At 46.1% G+C, this 24,830-nt stretch overlaps 1 protein-coding gene across 1 annotated transcript in view; it reads left to right on the forward strand.

The window, feature by feature from the left end:
* The window catches only part of POLE (DNA polymerase epsilon, catalytic subunit), a 65,499-nt gene that overhangs the window by 8,733 nt on the left and 31,936 nt on the right, over positions 1-24,830 (forward strand). The window contains exons 7-23 of the mRNA XM_060192698.1: positions 1,676-1,817; positions 1,923-2,003; positions 3,967-4,074; positions 5,150-5,260; positions 5,499-5,584; positions 11,556-11,675; positions 12,103-12,235; positions 12,328-12,441; positions 12,547-12,759; positions 13,000-13,107; positions 18,472-18,600; positions 18,671-18,773; positions 18,869-19,015; positions 19,222-19,367; positions 21,189-21,337; positions 22,385-22,477; positions 22,919-23,063. Of these exons, the coding sequence (XP_060048681.1) occupies positions 1,676-1,817; positions 1,923-2,003; positions 3,967-4,074; positions 5,150-5,260; positions 5,499-5,584; positions 11,556-11,675; positions 12,103-12,235; positions 12,328-12,441; positions 12,547-12,759; positions 13,000-13,107; positions 18,472-18,600; positions 18,671-18,773; positions 18,869-19,015; positions 19,222-19,367; positions 21,189-21,337; positions 22,385-22,477; positions 22,919-23,063 (2,128 nt within the window). The remainder of the gene's footprint in view (positions 1-1,675; positions 1,818-1,922; positions 2,004-3,966; positions 4,075-5,149; positions 5,261-5,498; positions 5,585-11,555; positions 11,676-12,102; positions 12,236-12,327; positions 12,442-12,546; positions 12,760-12,999; positions 13,108-18,471; positions 18,601-18,670; positions 18,774-18,868; positions 19,016-19,221; positions 19,368-21,188; positions 21,338-22,384; positions 22,478-22,918; positions 23,064-24,830) is intronic.

Consider the following 24,830-nt stretch of genomic DNA (forward strand, 5'->3'; position numbering starts at 1 on the left):
ATTCCCCTAGGGAAAGTCCCCCCCCCCCCAATATATACGATTCATAATAATTTTTCTACAGCACAGGGTTTTTTTTAATATTTTTATTTATTTTTCCATTTGTTCCCCTTGCTGTTTTTATTGTTGTTATTGATATTGTCATTGTTGGATAGGACAGAGAAATGGAGAGAGGAGGGGAAGACAGAGGGAGGAGAGAAAGACAGACACCTGCAGACCTGCTTCACCGCTTGTGAAGTGACTCCCCTGCAGGTGGGGAGTTGGGGGCTCGAACCAGGATCCTTAGGCGGGTCCTTACACTTTGTACCACATGCGCTTAACCTGCACTATCTCCCGATCTCGCACAGTTTGTTTTTATGGCTCATGGTAATTGATAGACTTCTGATTCCAATTATGCTTAGATTTACATAGTACATATTTTCCAAAGCACCTTGCGTCCTTTACAGAGCAGCTTTATAGCTAGGACACAAAATACTATGCATCAAACCTGTAGGCATTAGCAGTGCTAAGAAGCAGTTAAGAGATTTATTTATTTACTTTAACTTACTAATATTTTTATTTACTTATTGGATAGAGACAAATCAAAAGGGGTACAGGAAATAAAGGAGAGAGAGACAGAGACATCTGTAACACTGCTTCACCACTCGTAAAGCACCCCCCCCCCCTGCAAAAGTGGAGCTTGGGGGCTTAAACCAGGGTCCTTGTGCATTGCAAATATGTGCACTTAGCCAGTTGTACCACTGCCCGGCCTTCTAAGATTATTCCTTAAGAAAGTCCTGTCCAGGGCAGAGGGTAGATAGCATAATGGTTATGCAAACAGACTCTCATGCCTGAGGCTCCAAAGTCCTAGGTTCAATCCCCCGTACCACCATAAGCCAGAGCTGAACAGTGCTCTGTTTAAAAATAAAAATAAAAAAACAAAATGAAAGTCCTGTCCAGGAGGCTGGGCGGTAGCACAGTGGGATAAGCGCACATGGCGCAAAGCTCAAGGGCTGGCATAAGGATCCTGGTTCAAGCCCCCAGCTCCCCACCTGCAAGGGGGTTGCCTTACAAGTGGTGAAGCAGGTCTGCAGGTGTCTTATCTTTCTCTCCTCTCTTCCCCATTTCTCTCAATCTCTTTGTCCTATCTAACAACAGCAATAGTTTGACAACAATAACTACAACAAGGGCAATAAAATGGGGAAAATGACCTCCAGCAGCGGTGGGTTCATAGTGCAGGCACTGAGCCCCAATGATAACTGAGCCCCAATAACTCTGGAGACAAAAAAAAATTCCTATCCAGCAATTATAGAAGCCAGACCTTCCACCTGCTCCCCATAAGGATTGATGATGCTACAGAGCTCTTTATCCATGCTCCCAAAGGGATACAGAATAGGGGAATTTCCAGCGGAGGGGAGGGGACATGGAACTCAGGTGGTAAGAATTGTGCCTCTTATCCCACAATCTGATCAATCATTATTAAATCCAGTAATAAAAAAATCCTGCTCTGGAAAGCCCAGGTTCAGTCCCCAGCACCACCATAAGCCAGAGCTGGACAGTGTTCTGGTTAAAAAGATCCTGTCTAGGTTACATTAGTCACATATATTTCCCTTTTTGTTTACTCTGTGTGGACTCTGTTTTATACCTCCTTGAGGCTCATGGTGGAGTGCAGTTGAATAAACTTTTTCCTGTTTTGTAGTGTTCTGCAAGGGGGTGGTGTGGTTATTGATGAAGAAGAAGCCTCTAAGAAGATTACTGACCAGCTGGACAATATTGTGGACATGCGAGAGTATGATGTGCCTTACCACATCCGCCTCTCCATTGATCTGAAGATTCATGTGGTGAGGTCCTAGTAGCAGGAGGTGTGGTAGGGAATAAATACTTAGAGAAGAGGATTTCCCATGTAGATGGAGAGCTCTTTAGTTATGACAGCCCATGTCTGGCAGGCTCATTGGTACAATGTCAAATATCGAGGAAGTGCCATTCCTGTGGAAGTTATCCGCCGAGATGACCTTGTTGAACGACCTGTAAGTGCTTGGATTTTTCTTTGTCCATCATAGATGTCCACTTATTTGTGGTGAGCTCTAAGAAAGTACTGTTAAGAGATTTTAGTTAGTCTTTAAAATTTTTTTCGTCTTTTTTTTTTTTTACCATAATACTGATCAGCTCTGGCTTATGGTGGTTCAGAGGACTGAACTTGGTACATTGGCTCAACCTGATGCTGTTGACTGGCTACGGAAGAAGGGCGAACGCTAGAAGAAGAATTAGAGCCTCAGGCATCAGTCTCTTTGCATAACTATTATGCTATTGATCTCTTCCTCTCTCTCTCTCTCTCTTTTTTTTCTTCCAGGTTATCGATGGGGCTCGGTGCCTGCACTATGAATTCACTGCTCCTGGAGGCCATTTTTCCCATTTTATTGTTCTTGTTGTTGCTATTGTTATGTTGTTGTAGTTGTTAGATAGGACAGAGAGAAATCGAGAGAGGAGGTGAAGACAGAGAAGGAGAGAAAGACACCTGCAGACCTGCTTTACCGCTTGTGAAGCAACCCCCCTGCAGGTGGGATTTTTTTTTAATGTAATGTATTTTTTTTACTAATGAGAGAGAATCAGAGGGACCTCATAACTTCATGCTTGTGGGACCAACCTTTATCTACTGAGCCACCTCTCAGCCCTCTGTTCTAGGCATTTCTGCCATTAATTAATATCAATAGACTGAGTCTAACACAAAACAGCATCATTTTACATTATACCTGTGTATCATCAATTATTGAATTAGGCTAGATCTGAATGTTTGAGGAAAGCTTGAGTTTCATTTTGGGTGGTTGGCAGCAAAGTGATGTGGTGAAAAATAGATCTGTATCTGGAAAGACTTGGCTAAAGAACTTAGCTTTCTGATCTTAGGAAATTTTTTTTTTCTTTAATTTTATTTACTAATGAGGATAGAAGGAGAGAGAATGAGAACCAGACATCACTCTGGTACATGTGCTGCTGGGGATTGAACTGAGGACTTTAAGTTTGAGAGTCCAATGCTTTATCCACTGCGGCACTTGGGGAAGATCTTTCTTTTTTTTTTTTTTAAAACCACAGTGCTGATCAACTCTGACTTACAGTGGTGCAGGGTATTGAACCTGGAACTTTGGAGCCTCAGGCATGAGTCTCTGCATAACCATTACACTGTCTACCCCCACTTGGGGCATCTTTGTACTCCATTTCTCATTTCCAGTGTGAAGATGTTGCCTGTATGCCGGTTTCTTGCCAGACTTGTCATAAAGGCTGAAGTAATAAATGCATTTTAGAAAGATTTGAGACAGACTTCATTCTATAATTCTAGGGTTTTTCTAAGAACAGGTCTTGCCTTTTTTCATAGTGTTGAAATGGCACTAAGATGTAGGTCAGTCAACACAAGATACCTATCCTAATAAAAACTATCCCCAGTGATTGTTTGATTCTCATCTGTTGTTAAAATTTCGGAAGGCTCTGGCCGGGCTGGCTTGCTTCACGGGCGGGTAACAGAGACGCGGAGACAACGGCTGGGCAGGGAAGCTGTATTTCTTTATTCAGGAACAACGATTCATAAACCAAGACAAACTAATCACCAAACAGAACTCTGCTGTCTCTTTGCGGCTGCGCAAGCACTCTCTCTCTTACTCTCCAACTCAGGAACCGTCTCTTACTCTGGAACTCAGGAACCCAGGAACTCTGTCTCTCTGGCACTCTCTTACTCTGAAACCCTGAAACTCTCGAACTCAGGAACTCAGGAACTCTGTCACTCTCGAACTCAGGAATCCTCTCCCGGGGTTCCTTGGGGCGGGGCCAAGCAGGCCCGCGAAATTAACAGGACTCATCCAATTCTCTTGGCGGGGGAGGGCTAGAACAAACCAATGTAAAGCATACGACACTCATCTGTAGCAATTTGGCGGTGAGATTGCTGAGACTGCCTGGAGACTCCAGAGTCTGACTTAATTTGTGACTAACTTAGTGTTCTTCCAGGACCCTGTGGTTTTGGCATTTGACATAGAGACGACCAAGTTGCCCCTTAAGTTTCCTGATGCTGAGACTGACCAGATTATGATGATTTCCTACATGATTGACGGTCAGGTGAGCAGAAACTTCTGAGAAGTAAGCTCAGAACTTGGGAACAGAGACCATGTTTGATTCTTGAGTCACAACAGTGATTTACTGTTAGTATTGGGAAGTGTGTGAAAATGAGTGAGTGGAGTCTAAGAAAGTGAACCTGGGGACTGGGTGGTGGTGCACCTGTTTGAACGCAGGTTACAGTGTGCAAGGATTGCAAGCCCCTGGTCCCCACCTGCAGGGGGAAAGTTTCACAAGTTGTAAAGCAGGGCTGCAGGTGTCTGTCTTTCTCCCCCTTCCTTCTCGATTTCTGGCTATCTCTATCCACTGAATAAATAAAGAGAATTTAAAAAGAAAGAAAGAAAGAAAAGAAAGTGAACCCTCATGGACCAGAAGGTGTTGTAGGAGTAGAACTTTGGACTTAGAAGTATGAAGTTCTGAGTTCGATCCCCAGCACCTCATATGCCAGAGCACTCTAGCCTCTTACTCCTTTTTCTTTTTTTCTTTCTTTCTTTCTTTCTTTCTTTCTTTCTTTCTTTCTTTCTTTCTTTTTTTCTTATTTAAGATTTTATTTATTAGTGAGAAAGTGGAAGGAGAGAGAGAAAGAACCAGACATCACTCTGGTATATATGCTACTGGGGATTGAACTCAGGACCTCACACTTCAGAGTCTAATGCTTTATCCATTGTGCTACCTTCCGGAACACCTCCTTTTTCTAGTTCATGAAATATATATATTTTCTAATGGACCAGCAAGTAGTTCTGATATGCTTTTGTGTTCCAACCCTCCAGTTGAGATATTTAGGTTAGGGCAGAGTGCTGAGCTGGTATAGTGGTCCTGCACATGGACTCTGAGGCAGACAGATCTTCGGGTTCAAACCCTGTCCTCACCAGAAGCCAGTGGTTCACCTCTCTGGGGAAGGAAAAAAAAAAAAAAAAAGATACTTGGGCTAGGTAGCATGTCTCTTCTTGGAAAACTTCAGGCAAATTGATTTTTGCCACAGAGGCCTTTATAGTAAATTTCTAGGCCAAGTGTTCAGAGTGAGTGAGGCTTTGGCTCTGTGTCTCAACTCTTACTGAATGCTCGTTCATCTCTCTAGGGCTACCTCATCACCAATAGGGAGATAGTTTCAGAAGATATTGAAGATTTTGAATTCACCCCTAAGCAGGAATATGAAGGACCCTTTTGTGTCTTCAATGAACCTGATGAGGTAGGGAGATTTTCCTTGGAAAATGCCTTGTGTATGGGGGAAAATGGAAGTAGAGGTAGCTTGATCCTTTCAAACCTTGATTCATTTAATCAGAATGACAGCTTGCTGGCCTCATCCATTATAAACTAGAAAATAAGGGATGACATGAAGTTGTGTTTCCCACACTTTGCAAGAGGTGTTTGGAAACAGTTCGAAGTGAGAAGCAATAATCCTGACTAATATGCTTTGTTGAATTCAGGTTCACTTAATTCAAAGATGGTTTGAACATGTCCAGGAAACCAAACCTACCATTATGGTCACTTATAATGGGGACTTTTTTGACTGGTGAGTCTAATGTCTTTTTTTTTTTTTTAAAGAATTCTTTATTTTTTTATTGTTATAATTATTGTTGTTATTGATGTCGTTGTTGGATAGGACAGAGAGAAATGGAGAGAGAAGAGGGAGCCGGGGGGGGGAGAGAAAGACAGACACCTGCAGACTTGCTTCACTGCCTGTGGAGCGACCCCTGCAGGTGGGGAGCTGGGGGCTCGAACCGGGATCCTTACACCAGTCTCTGCGCTTTGTGCCACCTGCACTTAACCCGCTGCGCCACCGCCCAACTCCCGAGTCTAATGTCTTATTTGTGAGTAAGATCCTTGACCTCCACCACACTGGAGGAAGCTTTGATGCCGTGTCATCTTGCACTTGTGCTCTGTCTCTTCCTCTTTCCCTCTCTTATTAGTTAATAAGTAAAGAGAACCAGAATATCACTCTGGCATGTGTGATACTAGGGATTTAGCTCAGGTCCTCATGCTTCAGAGTCTGGTCTCTTCTTTCTTTAATTATTTATTTTTTATTTTTCCCTTTTGTTGCCCTTGTTTTTTATTGTTGTTGTTATTGCTGTCGTCATTGTTGGATAGGACAGAGAGAAATGGAGAGAGGAAGGGAAGATAGAGGGGGAGAGAAAGATAGATACCTGCAGACCTGCTTCACCGCCTGTGAAGCCACCCCCTACAGGTAGGGTGGTAGTCCCGGGGGCTCGAACCAGGATCTATACTCGTCCTTGCGATCCTGTCCTTGTGCTTCACGCCATGTGCACTTAACCCGCTGCGCTACCACCCGACCCCCTTTTCTCTTTTTTTTTTTAAAAAAACTTTTTTTTTAATTTATTCCCTTTTGTTTTATTGTTGTAGTTATTTTTTTTTTTTTATGTTTTATAAAATGGCAACATTGACAAAACCATAAGATAAGAGGGGTACAGCTTCGTACAATTCCCACCACCAGACCTCCGTATACCAGCGCCTCCCCTGATGGCTTTCCTACTCTTTAGCCCTCTGGGAGTATGGACCCAAGGTCACTGTGGGAGGCAGAAGGTGGGAGGTCTGGCTTCTGTAATTGCTTCCCCGCTGAACATGGGCATTGACGGGTCGGTCCATACACCCATCCTGTCTCTCTCTTTTGCTAGTGGGGAAGGGCTCTGAGGAAGCAGAGCTCCAAGGCACATTGGTGGGGTTGTCTGTCTAGGGAAGTCTGGTCGCATCCTGCTAGCATCCTGGTGGCTGAAAAAAGTTAATATACAAAGCCAAACAAACTGTTGGACAATTATGGACCTAAAGGCTGGAATAGTGCAGGTGAAGCGTTGGGGGTTCCTCCAATTTGTAGATAGCTAGGAGACATGTTTTAGTTATATTTCAGAGGGCCTGTAGCTATACTAGTGGTTGTTGTTGTTGTTTTGTTTTGTTTTTGCCTGAGCCTGAAATCTGATATGCAAGTGAATCCTAATTATTGTCTGGGGAGATAATGTCATGACTAGGAAAAGGACCAGAAAGCTGAATCAGGCAAGAGAGTAGCTCCCTAATAGGGGGAAGGGGTATAAATATTACTGTAAACCCATCAATTTGATGTGATCTGAGGCCCATAATTAGCTAAGGAGCCTGTGTGGCCTCTACATTCCTCTATATCTGAGCTCACATTCTGTGGTCATGAGTAGGACATTCCATGCTGCCCCAGTATCGACCCATCTTCCTCAGGTGTATCATAGAGTATGTTGTCCATCCTCCCTTCGGAGGATAGAACATTCTCTACCATTGTTGATCCATGTTGAGGGCAAGGTCCTATGAGACCCACAAAGGGGTCTATTTTTGTTGTTCCTGATAGAGATGACCAGAAACAATGGAGAGAGGAATTTATTTGAGGTCTAGGCCCATCAAGTCTGTTTGGGAAACTCAGGACTCCCCGATTAGGGCCCCAGCTGGGGTGGGGTGGCCTAATAGTGACTAAAGAGTCATCGTTAAAGTATGCCAGTCTCTTGCCCTTACTCAGCTTTTGCAGTCCTTTCTTTGCTAAGGTTTGCTTTGGAGTGAGTGAGAGAACTGTAATAGGAAGAAGGTGAGCAGGGTATCTAAGTCTAAGTGAACACTATTTCATTATGAACTTGATACTGACTCACTACAGACTATTTTGTATTTTTGCTTTCAGGTATATATTTTGCCCTAATTTATGGATACGTGTGAACGTATGCTCTATCTAGCGGGACCTGGCCTATATCTAGGTTTTGGGACTTTGTTAGGAAGTGAACCTCCTGGAATGGAATTAGAGACTACCATGAAAGGAAAGGTCTCACTCGGGTGATGAGGGTGAAGGGTTGGCAATCAATGCCTGACGTCTCTGTACACTGTCTGAGGTGAAGCATGCTGAGATGGTACTTGTTGCATTGGTTCGATTGGAATCAGCGGATGCAATATCATTTGGCCTGACTTGAGAGAAGCATGCAGGGAAGTGAGCCCCACCCCAGAAGTTCCAGGATTGGGAGAAACATAGGCTCTATAGACGAAGCGGGAGATTCCTGTTGTCTTAGGGTTTAAGAAGACAATGGATAGTTATTGCAGTAATCACATTGGGTTAACTCTGAAGAATCCCTTTGTTAGGATTTGCTGTATCATACACACCCTCACCATATTTCATGCTCTTTGACATTGTTTTCATATAGCTATGTCACCAGCTGCTTTTGTTCTTCCTGGACTAGGCTTTTAAGAGAGTCAACATATCAAAGACTCAGTCTGTACTTTAAAAACTTTAAGATATTCAATCAATTTTTCCCCTCTCATATTAATTAAATACTGACTTATATAAATTGATAGGAGTGTACATAAACACCTTTCTCACATAAACACCCCCCCCCCCCATGAAGCTGAACATTCACCCTCACCCTCCACCCAGGGTTTAAATTCAGTCAACTCCTGTTTTGAATGTCCCTTTCTGTTCTTCTTTCTCAACTTCTGTTTATGAGTGGGATCATCCCATACTCGTCTTTATCTTTCTGACTTAGCTCACTTAACATAATTTCTTCTAGCTCCATCCATGATGGGTCAGAGAAGGTGGGTTCATTGTTCTTAATAGCTGTGTAGTATTCCACTGTGTATATAGACCACAGCTTTCTCAGCCGCTTATCTTTTGTTGGGCACCTGGGTTGTTTCCAGGTTTTACCTATTACGAATTGTGCTGCTATGAACACAGGTGTACACATATCTCTTTGGTTGGGTGTTAGGGAGTCCTTGGGGTATATCCCCAGGAGAGGAATTACTGGGTCATATGGAAGGTCCATGTTTAGCCTTGTGAGAGTTTTCCACACTCCTCTCCAGAGAGGTTGGACCAGTTTACATTCCGACCAGCAGTGCAAAGGGTTCCTCTGTCCCCACAGCCTCTCCAGCATTTGTTGCTGCTGTCCTTTTTTCTGTATGCCATTCTCACAGGGGTGAGGTGGTATCTCAGTGTTGTCTTAATTTGCATTTCTCTGACAATCAGCGACCTGGAGCAATTTTTCATGTTTGTTAGCCTTTTGGATTTCCTCTCTAGTGAATGTTTTGTTCATATCCTCTGCATATTTTTGAATGAGGTCATTTGCTTTTTTGTTGCTAAGTTTGCTGAGCTCTTTGTATATTTTGGTGATTAGTCTCTTGTCTGATGTATGGCATGTGAAGATCTTCACCCATTCTGTGGGGGGTCTCTTTGTTTGTGTGATAGTTTCTTTGGCTGTGCAGAAACTTTTCAATTTGATGTAGTCCCATTGGTTTGTTTCTGCTTTAGTCTTCCTTGCAGTTGGGTTTGTTTCATCAAAGATGTCCTTGAGGTTTAGGTGGGAAAGTGTTCCACCAATGTTTTCCTCTTAAGTATTTGATAGTTTCTAGTCTAACATCCAGGTCTTTGATCCATTTGGAGTTGATTTTTGTTTCTGGTGAGATAAGTTGATTCAGTTTCAGTCTTCTGCATGTTTCAACCCAGTTTTCCCAGCACCATTTATTGAGGAGAGCCTCCTTCCTCCATTTAATACTTTGGGCCCCCTTATCAAAGATTAGAGATGTCCATAGTTGTGGGGGTTTAGTTCTGGGCTTTCAATTCTGTTCCACTGGTCTGTGTGCCTATTTTGTTTCAGTATCAGGCTGTTTTGATTATGATGGCCTTATAATATAGTTTGAGATCTGGGAGTGTGATGCCTACATTTCTGTTTCTTTTCTGCAAGATTGTCCTGGCAATTCTAGGTGTTTTCTGCTTCCAGATAAATGATTGTAGTTTTTGTTCTATTCTCTTAAAGAAGCTTGGTGGAACTTTGACGGGTATCACGTTAAATTTGTATATGGCTCTGGGGAGAATATTCATTTTGATGATATTTATTCTTCCAATCCATGAGCATGGGATGTCTTCCCATTTCGTGGTATCAGTTTCTATTTCCTTGAATAGTGACTCATAGTTTTCATTATACAAGTCTTTCACTTCTTTGGTCAACTTTATTTCTAGGTATTTTATTAATTTTGCTGCAACAGTGAATGCGAGTGATTTCTGGATGTCTCCTTCAGATTTAGTGTTTGCATAGAGACATGCCACTGGTTTTTGCCACCCGACCCCTGTTCTCTTCTTTTTTTTAACCTTTTTTTTTAAATTTTTATTTATTCCCTTTTGTTGCCCTTGTTTTATTGTTGTAGTTATTGATGTCGTTGTTGTATAGGACAGAGAGAAATGGAGAGAAAAGGGGAAGACAGAGCGGGGAGAGAAAGATAGACACCTGCAGACCTGCTTCACTGCTTGTGAAGCGCCCCCCCCTGCAGATGGGGAGCTGGGGGCTCGAACCAGGATCCTTATGCTGGTTCTTGTGCTTTGCGCCACGGTGCTTAACCTGCTATGCTACCGCCTGACTCCCTCTTTTTTTAAAAAAAAATATATATATTTTTTCCCTTTTGTTGCCCTTATTGCTTATCGTTGTTGTTGTTGTTATTGATGTCGTCGTTGGATAGGACAGAGAGAAATGGAGAGAGGAGGGTAAGACAGAGGGGGAGAGAAAGATAGATACCTGTAGACCAGCTTCACCGCCTGTGAATTGATTCCCCTGTAGGTTGGGAGCTGGGGGCTCAAACCACGAACCTTATGCCAGTCCTCACGCTTTATGCCACCTGTGTGCTTAACCTGCTGCGCTATGTTCGACTCCCCGCCCCCTACCCCCCCATCTCTTCTTTCTATCTGGGAAAAAAGTCTTATCTGGAGGGGCCCTGTAGATGGTGTACACACACACACACACGCACACGCACACGCACACACACACACACACACACACACTCATACACTCATGTATAAGGACTCAGGTTTGATCCCCGAACCATCACATGGGGAAACAAATTTGTGGTGTCTCTTCTCTTTCTCACCCTCTAGAGAGGGAGAAGAAATTGACCTCTGGGAGCAGTAGAGTTGTGCAGGCATTGAGCCTGTGATACCTAGTAGGGGGAAAAAGAAATACCAGCCTGAAGCATTAGTCTCAGCAGTGACAAAAAAATAAAGTTTGGGGTGTTGGGCGGTAGCCCAGTGGGTTAAGTGCACGTGGCGCAAAGCGCAAGGACCAGCAGAAGGATCCTGGTTCAAACCCCAGCTCCCCACCTGCAGGGGAGTCACTTCACAAGTGGTGAAGCAGGTCTGCAGGTGTCTATCTTTCTCTCCCCCTCTCTGTCTTCCCCTCCTCTCTCCATTTCTCTGTCCTATCCAGCAACAACGACATCAATAATAACTTCAATAATAAAACAACAAGGGCAACAAGAAGGAAAATTAATAAACATTAAAAAATATAATAAAGTTTGGGAAGGGATCCATTTAGTGCATGGCTGCAGTAAGATTTTAAGATGGGAAGGAGGACTATGCTTAGTAGCAGCAGTGGCCTCTCATTCCCCTGAGGAGAGGACTGTAGGTAGCTTTGAGTGTAAATGGACAATATTTTCTGAATGTGAGGAATTATAGACCATCTAGCCTCTATTTTTGTCCATCTTCTATTCCTCAGGCCGTTTGTGGAGGCCAGAGCAGCAGTGCACGGACTGAGCATGTTCCAGGAGATAGGCTTCCAGAAGGACAGCCAGGGGGAGTACAAGGCACCCCAGTGCATCCACATGGACTGTCTCAGGTAGGCTCCTCTCAGGGCACAAGGCTTCCTAGGGCATCTACTTGGTCTGTCTCAGACAGACCCAACAACTCCTGTGGCTCAGGATTGTCTTCTGACAGCCTCTATGAGTGAATCCCTGGCTTTCTTTTGGCACAAACTTGTCCTGTCTCCACATGGGAAATGTGGCTCTCATAACCTGAGAGAAAGCTGTTGCAAATTCCAGGAATTTGTCTGTTCTGTTTGCTCATCACTCATTCATCAAGCATGTGTTAATGTCGGCCCATAGTGGGCGCCAGACCACAAAGGGAGGCCTCGTAGAGTGAGATGCAATTGCTGTGGGATTTCTCAGGCCACCTCAGCTTCTTTGTGGATGCTGCATCTTGTGCTCTGTCCAGCTTTGCTGCTTCTTAATGTGTTGTTAGTCACCTGTTCTCATTCTTATTTTCAGGTGGGTGAAGAGGGATAGTTACCTCCCTGTTGGCAGCCACAATCTCAAGGCAGCTGCCAAAGCCAAGCTGGGCTATGACCCCGTAGAGCTGGACCCTGAGGACATGTGCCGTATGGCCACCGAGCAGCCCCAGGCACGTGTGCCTATTTCCCGAGCTCACCTCTGGCCCTGACCGATGGCCTGCTGGGCACACCACTGACCTTACACCCACTGTTCTCTCCTCAGACTCTGGCTACATATTCAGTTTCAGATGCAGTGGCCACCTACTACCTGTACATGAAGTATGTGCATCCTTTTATATTTGCCCTGTGCACCATTATCCCCATGGAGCCCGATGAGGTCAGTCTTTGGTTCCTCCACTTGGCTACCTGGCTGGGTTGCTGGCTTCACCCATCTTCTGCAGACATGGTCATGGTGTCATCCAAGCCTGGTGTCTCCCCACAGGTGCTGCGGAAGGGCTCCGGGACACTATGTGAGGCCCTGCTGATGGTGCAGGCCTTCCACGCCAACATCATCTTCCCCAACAAGCAGGAGCAGGAGTTCAACAAGCTGACCACTGATGGCCACGTGCTGGATGCTGAGACCTATGTGGGCGGCCACGTGGAGGCCCTGGAGTCAGGCGTATTCCGCAGTGATATCCCCTGCCGATTCAGGATGGTGTGTCCCTGCTGGGTCTTCTGAGGCTCGGACCTCTTCCCCCCACAAAACTGAACGGACTAAAGAAACTGCCCTTCAGTCTTCCACCCTGTGTCCTGTACTACCTCCCTTCTGTAGGGCCCTGTAGAGTGAATGGGTAGCTCTTCCCAGAATATTCATGTGGCCTCTCACCTGAGGTGGTCTGCTGGTACAAGGGAGTCTTCTGTCTCACCTCTGTTCTCTCTTGATCATTTATACTAGAACCCCGCTGCCTTTGACTTCCTGCTGCAGCGGGTGGAGAAGACACTACATCACGCGGTAGAGGAGGAGGAGAAGGTGCCTGTAGAGCAGGTCACCAATTTCCAGGAGGTAATAATGCTTCAGGTGGACAAACAGCTGCTCACACATCTTGTTCTGTGGATTGGCTTCTCTTATTAGCCTGTGCTTCCACTGTGGGTGCCTGGACACCCCTGGTCTGGGTCTGTCGGTGTCACAACACAACACCACCTATAAGATGGAAGTCTTTGTGGTCCGGGAGGTGGCGCAGTGGCTGAGGCACTAGACTCTCAAGCCTGAGGTCCTGAGTTCAGTCCCTGGCAGCACATGTACCAGAGTTCTTTCTCTCTTTTGTCTTTCTCATTAATAAATAAATAAAATCTTTAAGAAAAAAAATGTAAAAAAGATGGAAGTCTTTCACCAAGGAGGGAAATGCCTGCTCTTACTCTGAGAATGAATGCCTCAGTAGTTGTGGCTAGAAAGAGAGGCAGATAGTGGGTTTCACAGCCAGCTCATCTGCCTTTTATTTATTTTTTTTTATCATTATTTATTGAATAGAGACAGCCAGAAATTGAGAGGAAGGAGAGATAGACGCCTGCAGCCCTGCTTCACCACTCCCTGCAGGTAGGGGCCAGGGGCTTGAACCTGGGTCCTTGAGCACTGTAATGTATGTGCTTAACCAGGTGTGCCACCACCCGGCCCCATCATTTGCCTTTTATTTTGTAGACTGCTGATTTATTTTTTATTGTTAAAAAAATTTTTTTGAAAATGATAAATAATTGAAAGCACCATTTATAAAGCTTATATGAGAGCGATAGAACCCAGAACACCACTCTGGTATATGCAGTGCTGGGGATTGAACCCAAACCAAGTCTCTAGTAGCTGAGGTATTACCCCGACTGGTTATTCTTTTTTTTTTGGTGCCTCCAGGGTAATTGCTGGGACTTCTTGGTGCCTGCACTATAAATCCACTGCTCCTAGAGTCTGTTTTTCCTATTTTGTTGCCCTTGTTGTTGGATAGGACAGAGAAAAATCGAGAGGAGGGGAAGATGGGGAGAGAAAGATAAGACATGTACAGACCTGCTTCACTGCCCATGAAGCACCCCCCCTGCAGTTGGGGAGCCAGGGGCTTGAACTGGGATCCTTACTCCAGTTTTGTGCTTTGCTTGACATGTGCGCTTGACCCACTGTGCTACTGCCTGGCCCCCCAGTTAGTTCTTTTTTTTTTTTTTTAATATTTATTTATTCATTCCCTTTTGTTGCCCTTTTTTTTTTTTTTTTTTTTTTTTTTGCCTATGAAGCAACTCCCCTGCAGGTGGGGAGCTGGGGGCTCGAACCGGGATCCTTCTGTCAGTCCTTGCGCTTTGCACCTTGTGCGCTTAACCCGCCGTGCTACCGCCCGACTCCCTATTATATTTTTTACCACTGCTCCTTGCAGGCATCCTTTCTTTCTTTCTTTCTTTCTTTCTTTCTTTCTTTCTTTCTTTCTTTCTTTCTTTTATTTTTCTTCTGATGAGAAATAGGAAAATAGAGATGCTTTCAGCACTGCTCCACTGCTTGGAAAGCTTCTCTCATGCAGTTAGAGAACTGGGACTTGAACCCAGGTTCTTGTCCATGTTAATGTGTGTACTCTATTGGGTGCACTGGAGCTGGACTTCTTTTTTTTTTTAACATAGAGGCAGAGAGAGAAAGAGACCATGATGCTGAAGCTTCCTTCACTGCAGTGGGGGTTGGGCTGAAGCCCTTATTGTATGTATGGTAAAGCAGTGCACTATTAAAGTGGCCTGTTCTGCTGGCCCATTGTCTAGTTTTATTTACTTATTATTTTTAAAAATTATATTTATTTTCCATCTTGTTGCCCTTATTGTTTTTATTGTTGCTGTTGTTATTAATGTTGTTTTGTTGGATAGGACAGAGAGAAATGGAGAGGGGAGGGGAAAATGGGGAGAGAAAGACAGACACCTGCAGACCTGCTTCCCCGCCTGTGAAGCGACTCCCCTGCAGGTGGGGAGCCGGCGGCTCGAACCAGGATCCTTATGCCGGTCCTTGCGCTTTGCGCCATGTGCGCTTAATCGTTGTGCTACCGCCCAACTCCCATTTATTTTTTTAATTGCCACCAGGGTATTGCTGGAACTCCTGGCAAAATTAGCCATTCCTGGCATCCATGTTTCTTTTATTATTATTATTATTATTATTTTCCTTCTACTTGATAGGATAGGAGAAATTGAGGCAGGGAGAGATAGGGAGAGAAAGATAAAGACACCTTCAGGGGGCCAGACGGTGGCACACCCGGTTGAGCGCACATATTACAGTGCACAAGGACCCAGGTTCAAGCCCCCGGTCCCCACCTGCAGGGGGAAAGCTTCACAAGTGGTGAAGCAGGGCTGCAGGTGTGTCTCTCTGTCTCCCCCTCCGCTCTCAATTTCTCTCTGTCACTATTCAATAAATCAATAAAATAAAAAAAAATTAAAAAACAAGACTCCCTTCAGAACTGCTTCACCTCCCATGGAGTGTCTTTCTGCATGTGGGGAGTGAGGCTTGAACCTGGGTGTGGTAAGGTGTGCACTCACCAGGTGTGCCGCCGCTCAGTCCCACTGTCCAGTATTACTAGTTTACTTTTCTTGACATGTTTACTTCAGGTTTCTTCTTCTTTTTTTTTTTTCTATTTAAAAATTTTTTTAAAATATTTATTTTCCCTTTTTGTTGCCCTTGTTGTTTTTCGTTGTTGCTGTAGTTATTGTTGTTGATGTCTTCGTTGTTAGATAGGACAGAGAGAAATGGAGAGAGGAGGGGAAAACGGGGAAAGACAGACAGATTTCTTCTTTATCAGAGGGATTAATGGTTTACAGGCAACAGTAAAATACAGTAGTTTGTACATGTGTAACATTTCTCAGTTCCCCATAACAATTCAACCCCCTCTAGGTCCTCCTCTGTCATCATGTTCTAGGACCTGAACACTCCCCCACCCCCACCTAACCCAATCCAAGTTCTGCTTTGTTTTCTTATTTTTCAACTATTATTGTTATTAGTGATTTAGTAATGATCAACAAGATTGTGGGCTAGAGGGGCACGGTTTATACAGTTCCTACCACTAGAATGGCATATCCCATCCCCTCTATTGGAAGCTTCCTTATTTTTTATCCCTCTAGGAGTATGGACTAAAGATCTCTATGGGGCACAGAAGGTGGTAGTTCTGGCTTCTGTAATTCTTTCTCTGCTGCACATGGGCATTAACAGGTGGATCCATATCCCCAGCCTGTTTCTGTCTTTTCCTAGTTGGGTAGGGCACTAGGGAGGTGGGGTTCCAGGATACATTGGTGAGATTGTCTTCTGCCCAGGGAAGGCAGATTAGCATCATGGTAGTATTTTTCAACTTCTGTCTATGAGAGAGATCATCCCATATTCATTCTTCTCTTTCTGACATATAGGAGTTTTTTTTTTTTTTTTGCCTCCAGGATTATCATTGGGGCTTAGTGCCAGCACTATAAATCCGCTGCTTCTGGCGACCATTTTTCCTTTGTTGTTTCTGTTGTTGTTAGATAAGACTGAGTGAAATTGAGAGGAGAGGAAGAGAGAAATACAGATACCTGCAGACCTGCTTTACTGCTTGTGAAGTGACCCCCTTGCAGGTGGGGAGCCGGGGGCTTCAACTGGGATCCTTGCGCTTCGCTCTATGTGCACTTAACCCGGTGTGCTACTGCCCAGCCCCCAGAGTTGTTTTGTTTTGTTTTGTTTTGTTTTGTTTTGTTTTGTTTTGTTTTGTTTTGTTATGGGCCAGGACATCACATGCATGATTTCACTACAACCACACCAATGTGTTTTCTTTCTCCCCCCCTTCCTTCATTCTTTCCTTCCTCCCTTCTTTCCTTCTACTTCATTCAGATAGAGAAAAAGACAGACTCAGACTTGGATTGGTGACTGTCTCTGATCTTGAGGCTGAAAGAGTTAAACTCATCCCAGTTTAGAGGTTACTGGGACCTGCCACTTAGTGTCAGGGAAGTTGTTGATGCTCAGGCATATGGAACATGTAACCTGAGGGTCTGTATGGTCCACAGAAGCTTCTGGTCTTGTCCTTCCAAGGCAACCATAGGCTGGGCTTGAAATCTATTACATCTAGGAGTTTTTCTCATACCAATGTTAAGTGTTAGTTTTTCCTTTCTTTTTTAAATGAGTTTATTTATTCATGAGAAAGATAGTAGAGAAAGACTCAGACATCACTGTGGTGCATGTGCTGCCAGCAATCGAACTCAGGACCTAATGGTTGAGAATCCAATGCTTTATCCACTGCGCCACCTCCTGGACCACTAGTTTTTGTTTTCTCAGAGCACTGCTCAGCTATGGCTTATGGTGATGCTGGGAACTGAACCTGGGAACCTCAGGCATGAGAGTCTCTTGGTATAACTATTATTGCTATCTCCCCTACTCTGCTATTTTTTTTAATTTTTTAAAATCTTTATATATTGGATAGAGACAGCCAAAAATCAAGAGAGATGGGGCGGGGATAGAGAGAGACAGACATCTGCAGCCCTGCTTCATCACTTGCAAAGCTTTCCCCATGCAGTTGGGGACTGGGGGCTCAAACTCGGGTCTTTACACATTGCAACATGTGCGCTTACCGAGGTGTGCCATTGCCCAGCCCCAGTGCTAGTTTTTAATTTGATAATTTTATATGGCCCTTAGATGATGTTATTAATACTCAAATAGCTCTTTGCAGAAAGGTTCTCCAACCTGTTCTAACTGGTCTTGTGCTCACTGGCCAGAGGGTCAAGGTGTGTGCCCCACAGACTTGGACATGTGACTTGAGTCATAGTTTACATATTTTTCTCTCAGCCCCCAAGTTCGGAAGTGAAGTTGGCTGCTTCCTGTGATGCTTAGGATTCTGCTCCTTTTAATTTTTTTAAAAAATCTTCATTTATTTATTGGATAGGGATAGCCAGAAATTGAGAGGGAAGAGAGGGGGAGGGAGAGAGACAGACACCTGTAGCCCAGCTTGACCACTCGCAAAGCTTTCCCCTGCAGGTGGGGACTGGGGCTCAAACCCAAATCCTTGTGCATTGTAACATGTGCGCTCAACCAGGAGCGCCAACACCCGCCTCTTCCTTCCTTTCTTTTCTTTTCTTTTCTCTTCTTTCTTTCTTTGTTTCTTTCTCTTTTTCTTGAGACTGAGAAGTTGAGGGGAAGGACTTAAGAGAGGGAGACATCTGCAGCACTGTTTCACTACTTTGAAGCTTCCCCCTGCAAGTGGGGACCAGAGGCTAGAACCAGGATCCTTGCGCTCTGTAACATGTGTTCTAGCCCAGTGTGCCACTGCCCAAGCCCTTTTTTGCTCTGTGTAGTATGACGCCCAAGTCTTTGTCAACCAAGGGTTGGTGACTGCTATGTATCTATCTGACTCACAGTACTTGTCATCCTGTCCATACAGTTCCCACTTAGTGACCGGCATCCACTTCTTTGTAGGTGTGTGATCAAATTAAGGCCAAGCTCACTGCCCTGAAAGATGTTCCTAACCGGATCGAGTGTCCCCTCATCTACCACCTTGATGTGGGAGCCATGTACCCTAACATCATCCTGACCAACCGCCTCCAGGTGAGCCAAATTCTCGTCTCAGCTGGCTCTCTCGGTGCAGAGCCCTGACTCTCCTTCTGTTTCTCCGCAGCCCTCTGCCATGGTGGATGAGGCCACCTGTGCTGCCTGCGACTTTAATAAGCCTGGAGCAAACTGTCAGCGCAAGATGGCCTGGCAGTGGAGGGGCGAGTTCAGTGAGTGTCGGCGGGGTGAGGGCTGCCCAGTGGGAAGCTTGTGGGCCCGTTGAGGGCTCTAGCACTGTTTTTGTCCCCCTCGTCCCCTACCCCAGTGCCAGCCAGTCGCAGTGAGTACCATCGGATCCAGCACCAGCTGGAGTCGGAGAAGTTCCCTCCCCTGGTTCCAGAAGGCCCAGCCCGGGCCTTTCATGAGCTGTCGCGAGAAGAGCAGGCTAAATATGAGAAGAGGAGGCTGGCAGGTGAGGGGTGGGTATGGAGCAGCTGTGAAGCAGCCTGCAGTGGGCTGCCTGGCTGTGCTGCAGCACATGTTGAGTGTTTGAGGCCAGTGATCAAGCCCGGTCTCACCCCTGTGAGCTGTGTCTTCTGGAGGCTTCCAAGAAAGCTGTGCTTATGCTGTGAGTTGTGACTCCTTTGTGGAGCCTCATCTCTCCTGGCCTGTGTCTAGATTACTGCCGCAAGGCCTACAAGAAGATCCACGTGACTAAGGTGGAGGAGCGCCTCACCACCATCTGCCAGCGAGAAAACTCCTTCTACGTGGACACTGTGCGCGCCTTCCGGGATCGACGCTACGAGTTCAAGGGCCTCCACAAGGTGGGTCTGGCCCTTGTGAAGGGGAGCACTCCTCAGAGCTGGTACCAGAGTCCTTGTCTGTTTGGACAGTGGTGACCCCCTCCACCTCCCATGTGCATAGTTAAACAATATGTGCATAGTTGTAAACTGGTTGCTCTTTATTATTTTTTTTAATTAATTTTTTTTTCTTACTGCCACCAGAGTTATTGCTGGGGCTCAGTGCTGACGCTATGAATCTGCTGCTCCTGATGACCTTTTTTTTTTTTTGGCCTCCAGGGTTATTGCTGGGTCTCAGTACCTGAATCCACTGCTCCTGGAGGCTATGTTTTTTCCTTGTGTTTCCCTTGTTTTTTTTTTTGTTTTTTTTTAATCGTTGTTGTGGTTATTATTATTGTTGATGTTGTTGGATAGGACAGAGGGGGAGAGAAAGACATCTGCAGACCTGCTTCACCACCTGTGAAGTGACTCCCCTGCAGGTGGGGAGCCGGGGGCTTGAACCAGGATCCTTACGCCAGTCCTTGCGTTTTGTGCCACGTGCACTTACCCACTGCGCTACCGCCTGACTCCCCATTTTTCCATGTTTTTCTTTCTACTTTATTTGCATTTGACAGGACAAAGAAATTGAGAGTGAAGGGAAGATAGGGAGAGAGAAAGACGGAGGCACCTGTAGCCCTGCTTCACCACTCGTGAAGCATCCTCCCTGCAGGTGAGGAACGGGCTCAAACCCAAGTCCTCGCACATGGTGATACGTGCACTTACTGAGTGCGCCACCACCTGGCCCCTGGTTGCTCTTTTTTATTATTATTAATATTTATTTATTCTCTTTTGTTGCCCTTGTTGTTTTATTGTTGTAGTTGTTGATATTGTTGATGTCGTTGTTGTTGGATAGGACAGAGAGAAATGGAGAGAGGAGGGGAAGACAGAGAGGAGGAGAGAAAGACACCTGCAGACCTGCTTCACCGCCTGTGAAGCGACTCCCCTGCAGGTGGGGAGCTGGGGGCTCAAACCGGGATCCTTACGCTGGTCCTTGCACTTTGCACCACCTGTGCTTAACCCGACACCCTGGTTGCTCTTTTTTACTGTGACATTAGGGAGTGAACTGAGGACCTGGTGCACAGCTCATACTTCCAAACTGCATCCATGTCATTTCTAAAATGTGGATTCTATGCCATGTAGACTTAGAAAGAAAAGAAGACCCCAAAGTGCTATTCCACCATCTGTGGGCTCCTCTGGTACTGTCCATATTTCTCCGATGTGGTGCCATGTGATTGAAGCCAGGGTGTTAGGCAGGTTAAACTCTCCCCACTGAGCTATTTCTTATGGGCTGGCTATTGCTATAAATAAACTTTCAGTGGGACTGGGCTTCTTCATCCTACCTGTGGTGAGCAGCAGCAACAGAATCCAAGACCTGCAATCTACAGGTTACCCAGTGTCCCGTTCAATTTGTCAGCCTCTGAGTGGGAGCATCCCAGAGAATGTCTTCATCTGTCTGTTTTGTCCGGTGGGATCAAGTGGTCTATAAATTTGAACATGCAAAGAAACTAACCTTGAGGGGGCCAGGTGGTGACACACATTGTTGAGAGCACATGTTACAGTGCACAAGGACCCTGGTTTGAGCCTCCGGTCCCCCCCTTCAGGGGGAGAGCTTTGCGAGTGGTGAAGCAGGGCTGCAGGTGTCTCTCTGTCTCCCTGTCTCCCCCTTCTCTCTCAATTTATGACTATTTCAAATAAATAAATAAAGGTAATTTTAAAAGTTTAAACAGAAATAAGAAAGAAACTAACCTTGAACCACGCACTGTGTTGAGTGGAGGAGCTGAGGGTGATGGGTTCTGTGTATCCCAGGTGTGGAAGAAGAAGCTCTCTGCAGCCGTGGAGGTGGGGGACGCGGCCGAGGCGAAGCGCTGCAAGAACATGGAGGTGCTGTACGACTCCCTGCAGCTAGCACACAAGTGCATCCTCAACTCCTTCTATGGCTACGTCATGCGGAAAGGGTGCGGCGCAGGGCCCTGACAGGGTTGGCTTGGCCCCGTGACTGAGTGGGGAGCATACAGGTTCACCAGGCCTGGGGAGGCAGAGAAGCAAGGCCACAATGGCAGGAGGGTCTGGGGCACAGCAGAGCCTGGCATGGCAGCTTGGGTCTCTTTGGCATAACTGTGACTTAGTGGATGTCACCAGCTGGGAGCTGGGAGCTGGTCAGGGCAGTCACTAAGCCCAGTGTGATGATATGATGGAAAACTTGGAGTGTGGGGGTCTTGGAGCCCAAGTGAAGGCAGCAGGGGCCCAAGTGTGGCCACTGCACTGACAACATTGTGGGTGTGGGCTTGGGCAGAGCCGGTCAGTGATATGTCCTGGGTGGGGAGTGTGAACAGTGCCAGCCCAGAAAGATAAAAGGCTGGGAATTGGGCCTGGGGAGGGTTGCTGACTTGTTGCCTCATTAGTGGCAGAAATGGAGGAGGGGGAGGGCCACAGTTGCTAGGGAGGGACTGGCAAGGCCTGTGAGCCCTGTGGGTTCTAGGAAGCTGAGTGTGTCTGAGCCACCTGGGATTTGCCAGCAAAATGAGATGGCAAGTGAGGGGCTAGAGAACAGGACAGGCATGAGATGGTGCCAGGGACAGCAGCACCCTGACTGGTATTGGACCATATCCCTGTGGGGCCCTGGAATGAGGGCAAGAAGTGTCTTTTTCCCCCCTTTTGTTGCCCTGGCTGTTTTATTGTTGTTGTGGTTATTATTATTGTTATTGATGTCATTGTTGTTGAATAGGGGAGAGAGAGGAGGGGAAGACGGGGAGAGAAGGATATCTGCAGATCTCCTTCACCGCCTGTGAAGCGATCCCCTTGCAGATGGGGAGCCGGGGGCTTGAACTGGGATCCTTACACTGGTCCTTGCGCTTTGCACCATGTGCGCTTGACCCATGGCGCTACTGCCCGACCCCCAAGAAGTGTCTTTAATACATGCAAATGCCTGCTTCAGGCTTCCCTTCTGATTGTCTGGATGGCCGTTGGCCCTCCCACTTGCAAACAATGGCTGTCCTTCCCAGGGCCCGCTGGTACTCCATGGAGATGGCTGGCATTGTGTGCTTCACAGGAGCCAACATCATCACGCAGGCGCGGGAACTGATTGAACAGATTGGGTGAGCATTGCATGTGGTCTTCTGCCGCCCCAGGACTGGCAGAGCTTGGTGGACAGCCCTGGGACGGCAACAGTGGGAACAGGTTGGCACAGGCGCAGCTAGACATGGCACCTGTCAGCAAGGAAGGGTCTCACCTGCTATTAGAACAGTGGGAACAGGTTGGCACAGGCGCAGCTAGACATGGCACCTGTCAGCAAGGAAGGGTCTCACCTGCTATTAGAACAGTGGGAACAGGTTGGCACAGGCGCAGCTAGACATGGCACCTGTCAGCAAGGAAGGGTCTCACCTGCTATTAGAACAGTGGGAACAGGTTGGCACAGGCGCAGCTAGACATGGCACCTGTCAGCAAGGAAGGGTCTCACCTGCTATTAGAACACTGGGCCCTTGTTGAGGGGCTGCAGCTCTGCTCCAGCCAGGCTTCATTTCCCTGTGTCTTTGAAGGAGGCCCTTGGAGCTAGACACAGATGGAATATGGTGCGTCCTGCCCAACAGCTTCCCAGAAAACTTTGTCATCAAGACGGCCAATGCTAAAAAGCCCAAGGTGACCATCTCGTACCCTGGAGCCATGCTGAACATCATGGTCAAGGTGAGCCTGGTTCCTAGCAGCACTGCTCTGGCTGGCCTCTGGTAAGCCATTGCATTGGTTCTCACACTAGCGTGCTCACCCTCCAAATGTCACTGCTTCTGCTCTGCTTCTGCCATGTCTGACTTTTCCTGGTTTTCAGCCTTCAGACTTTTCCTGTTTTTTAATGTGACAATAGGAATGAACTCCAGGCCTTGCACATGCATAGTACCACTGATTGACCTCACTTGCCCAATTTTCTGCCCCAACTCCAGTGTCACTCTGTTGAGTAAATGCTGGTTTGTCGAATTTTTGCTGTCACACTGTACACGTCCACATTTCCCCAAGGTAGGTCCAGGCCCTGGTATTCATTCTTTCATTTCTTTGGGTTGGGGTAAAGAGAGACATTACAGCACTGTTACATTTTCCATGCTGCTTCCCCACCCCCAGCCGCACCCCAGCCATACTGTTCATTGTATTCCCATAATAGTGTCCCATCTTGAACCCATGATCTCTTGCAAAACAAGGTATGTACTCTATTGATGGGCAAGCTCCTGGCCTACTGACTGCTTTCCTTCAAAAATTTTATTTTGAAGTAAATATAGACTTAAGATACAAATATGGAACAGGATTTCTGTAACATTCAGCCTATTTCCTTTATTGCTGATCCCTATAAACCACAATAATGCCAACAAAAGTTAGAAGTTGGGTCGGGCTGTAGCGTACGTAGCAGGTTAAGTGCACACGGTGCAAAACTCCAGGACCGGCATAAGGATCCTAGTTCGAGCCCCCAGCTCCCCACCTGCAGGGGGTTGCTTCACAAGTGGTCTGCAGGTATCTAATTTTCTCTCCCCTTTTCTGTCTTCCCCTTCTTTCTACATTTCTCTCTGTCTTATTCGGCAATAACATCAATAGCAATAATAATAACCACAACAATGATAAAAACAACACGGGCAATAAAAAAGAAAAATAAATCTTTTTAAAAAAAATTTAGAAGTCCATGCTGGCATAGCAGTGTGACTCTGTGCAGTCTTTATCTGCATCTCCCAGTAACTTCCCACGTCACACTTAACTGGCCTCTCCTCTTATCCTTGCAGTCTTTAGCTCCTCAGCCTCCTGGGCTCATGACCAGGTCTCTGAGGGATGCTGAGCAGGGATTTGGCTAGACTGCCCCTTGGTTTGGGCTTGCTTATTGCTCTGTATTGGACTGAGCTTAAACGGGTTTTTTTTTTTTTTTTTTTAAGATTTTATTTATTTGTGAGAAATATAGGAGAGAGAGAGAGAGAGAGAGAGAGAGAGAAAGAACCAGACATCACTCTGATACATGTGCTGCCGGGGATCAAACTCAAGACCTCAAGCCTGGGAGTCTGATGCCTTATCCATTGTGTCACCTCCCACACCACTTAAAAGGGGTTTTTGAACACTACTGGCCTTTTCCTGTCAAGACCTCACTGGGTGCTGTAGGTTGGGGCAGGAAGAGGCAGAGCGGCTGCCACCAAGCTCTCCAAGGAGGAGCAGCAGAGTTCCTGGGTATTTCTAAAGCCATCACAGAAACTAATAAACACCATGAGACTTTGAATGTCCTGTTTCTCCCAGACCTTCACCCCTGTATAAAGCCTCACTCTGGGGATATGGAGAAGGTGTTTGCCCGTGGACTTTGTGGCATCAGTCTTTGCTGTGGTGCTTAGACGGTAGTTCTCCCTGTGGAGATGCCCTGCATCCCTTGTTCTTTGTGTTTTTGTTCATAACTTCAGTCCCACTTACATCATCACTACTAGTGTCCTGAGCTGG

This window comes from Erinaceus europaeus, chromosome 6 (genome assembly GCF_950295315.1).
Source record: "Erinaceus europaeus chromosome 6, mEriEur2.1, whole genome shotgun sequence".
Classification (NCBI taxonomy): Eukaryota; Metazoa; Chordata; class Mammalia; order Eulipotyphla; family Erinaceidae; genus Erinaceus; species Erinaceus europaeus.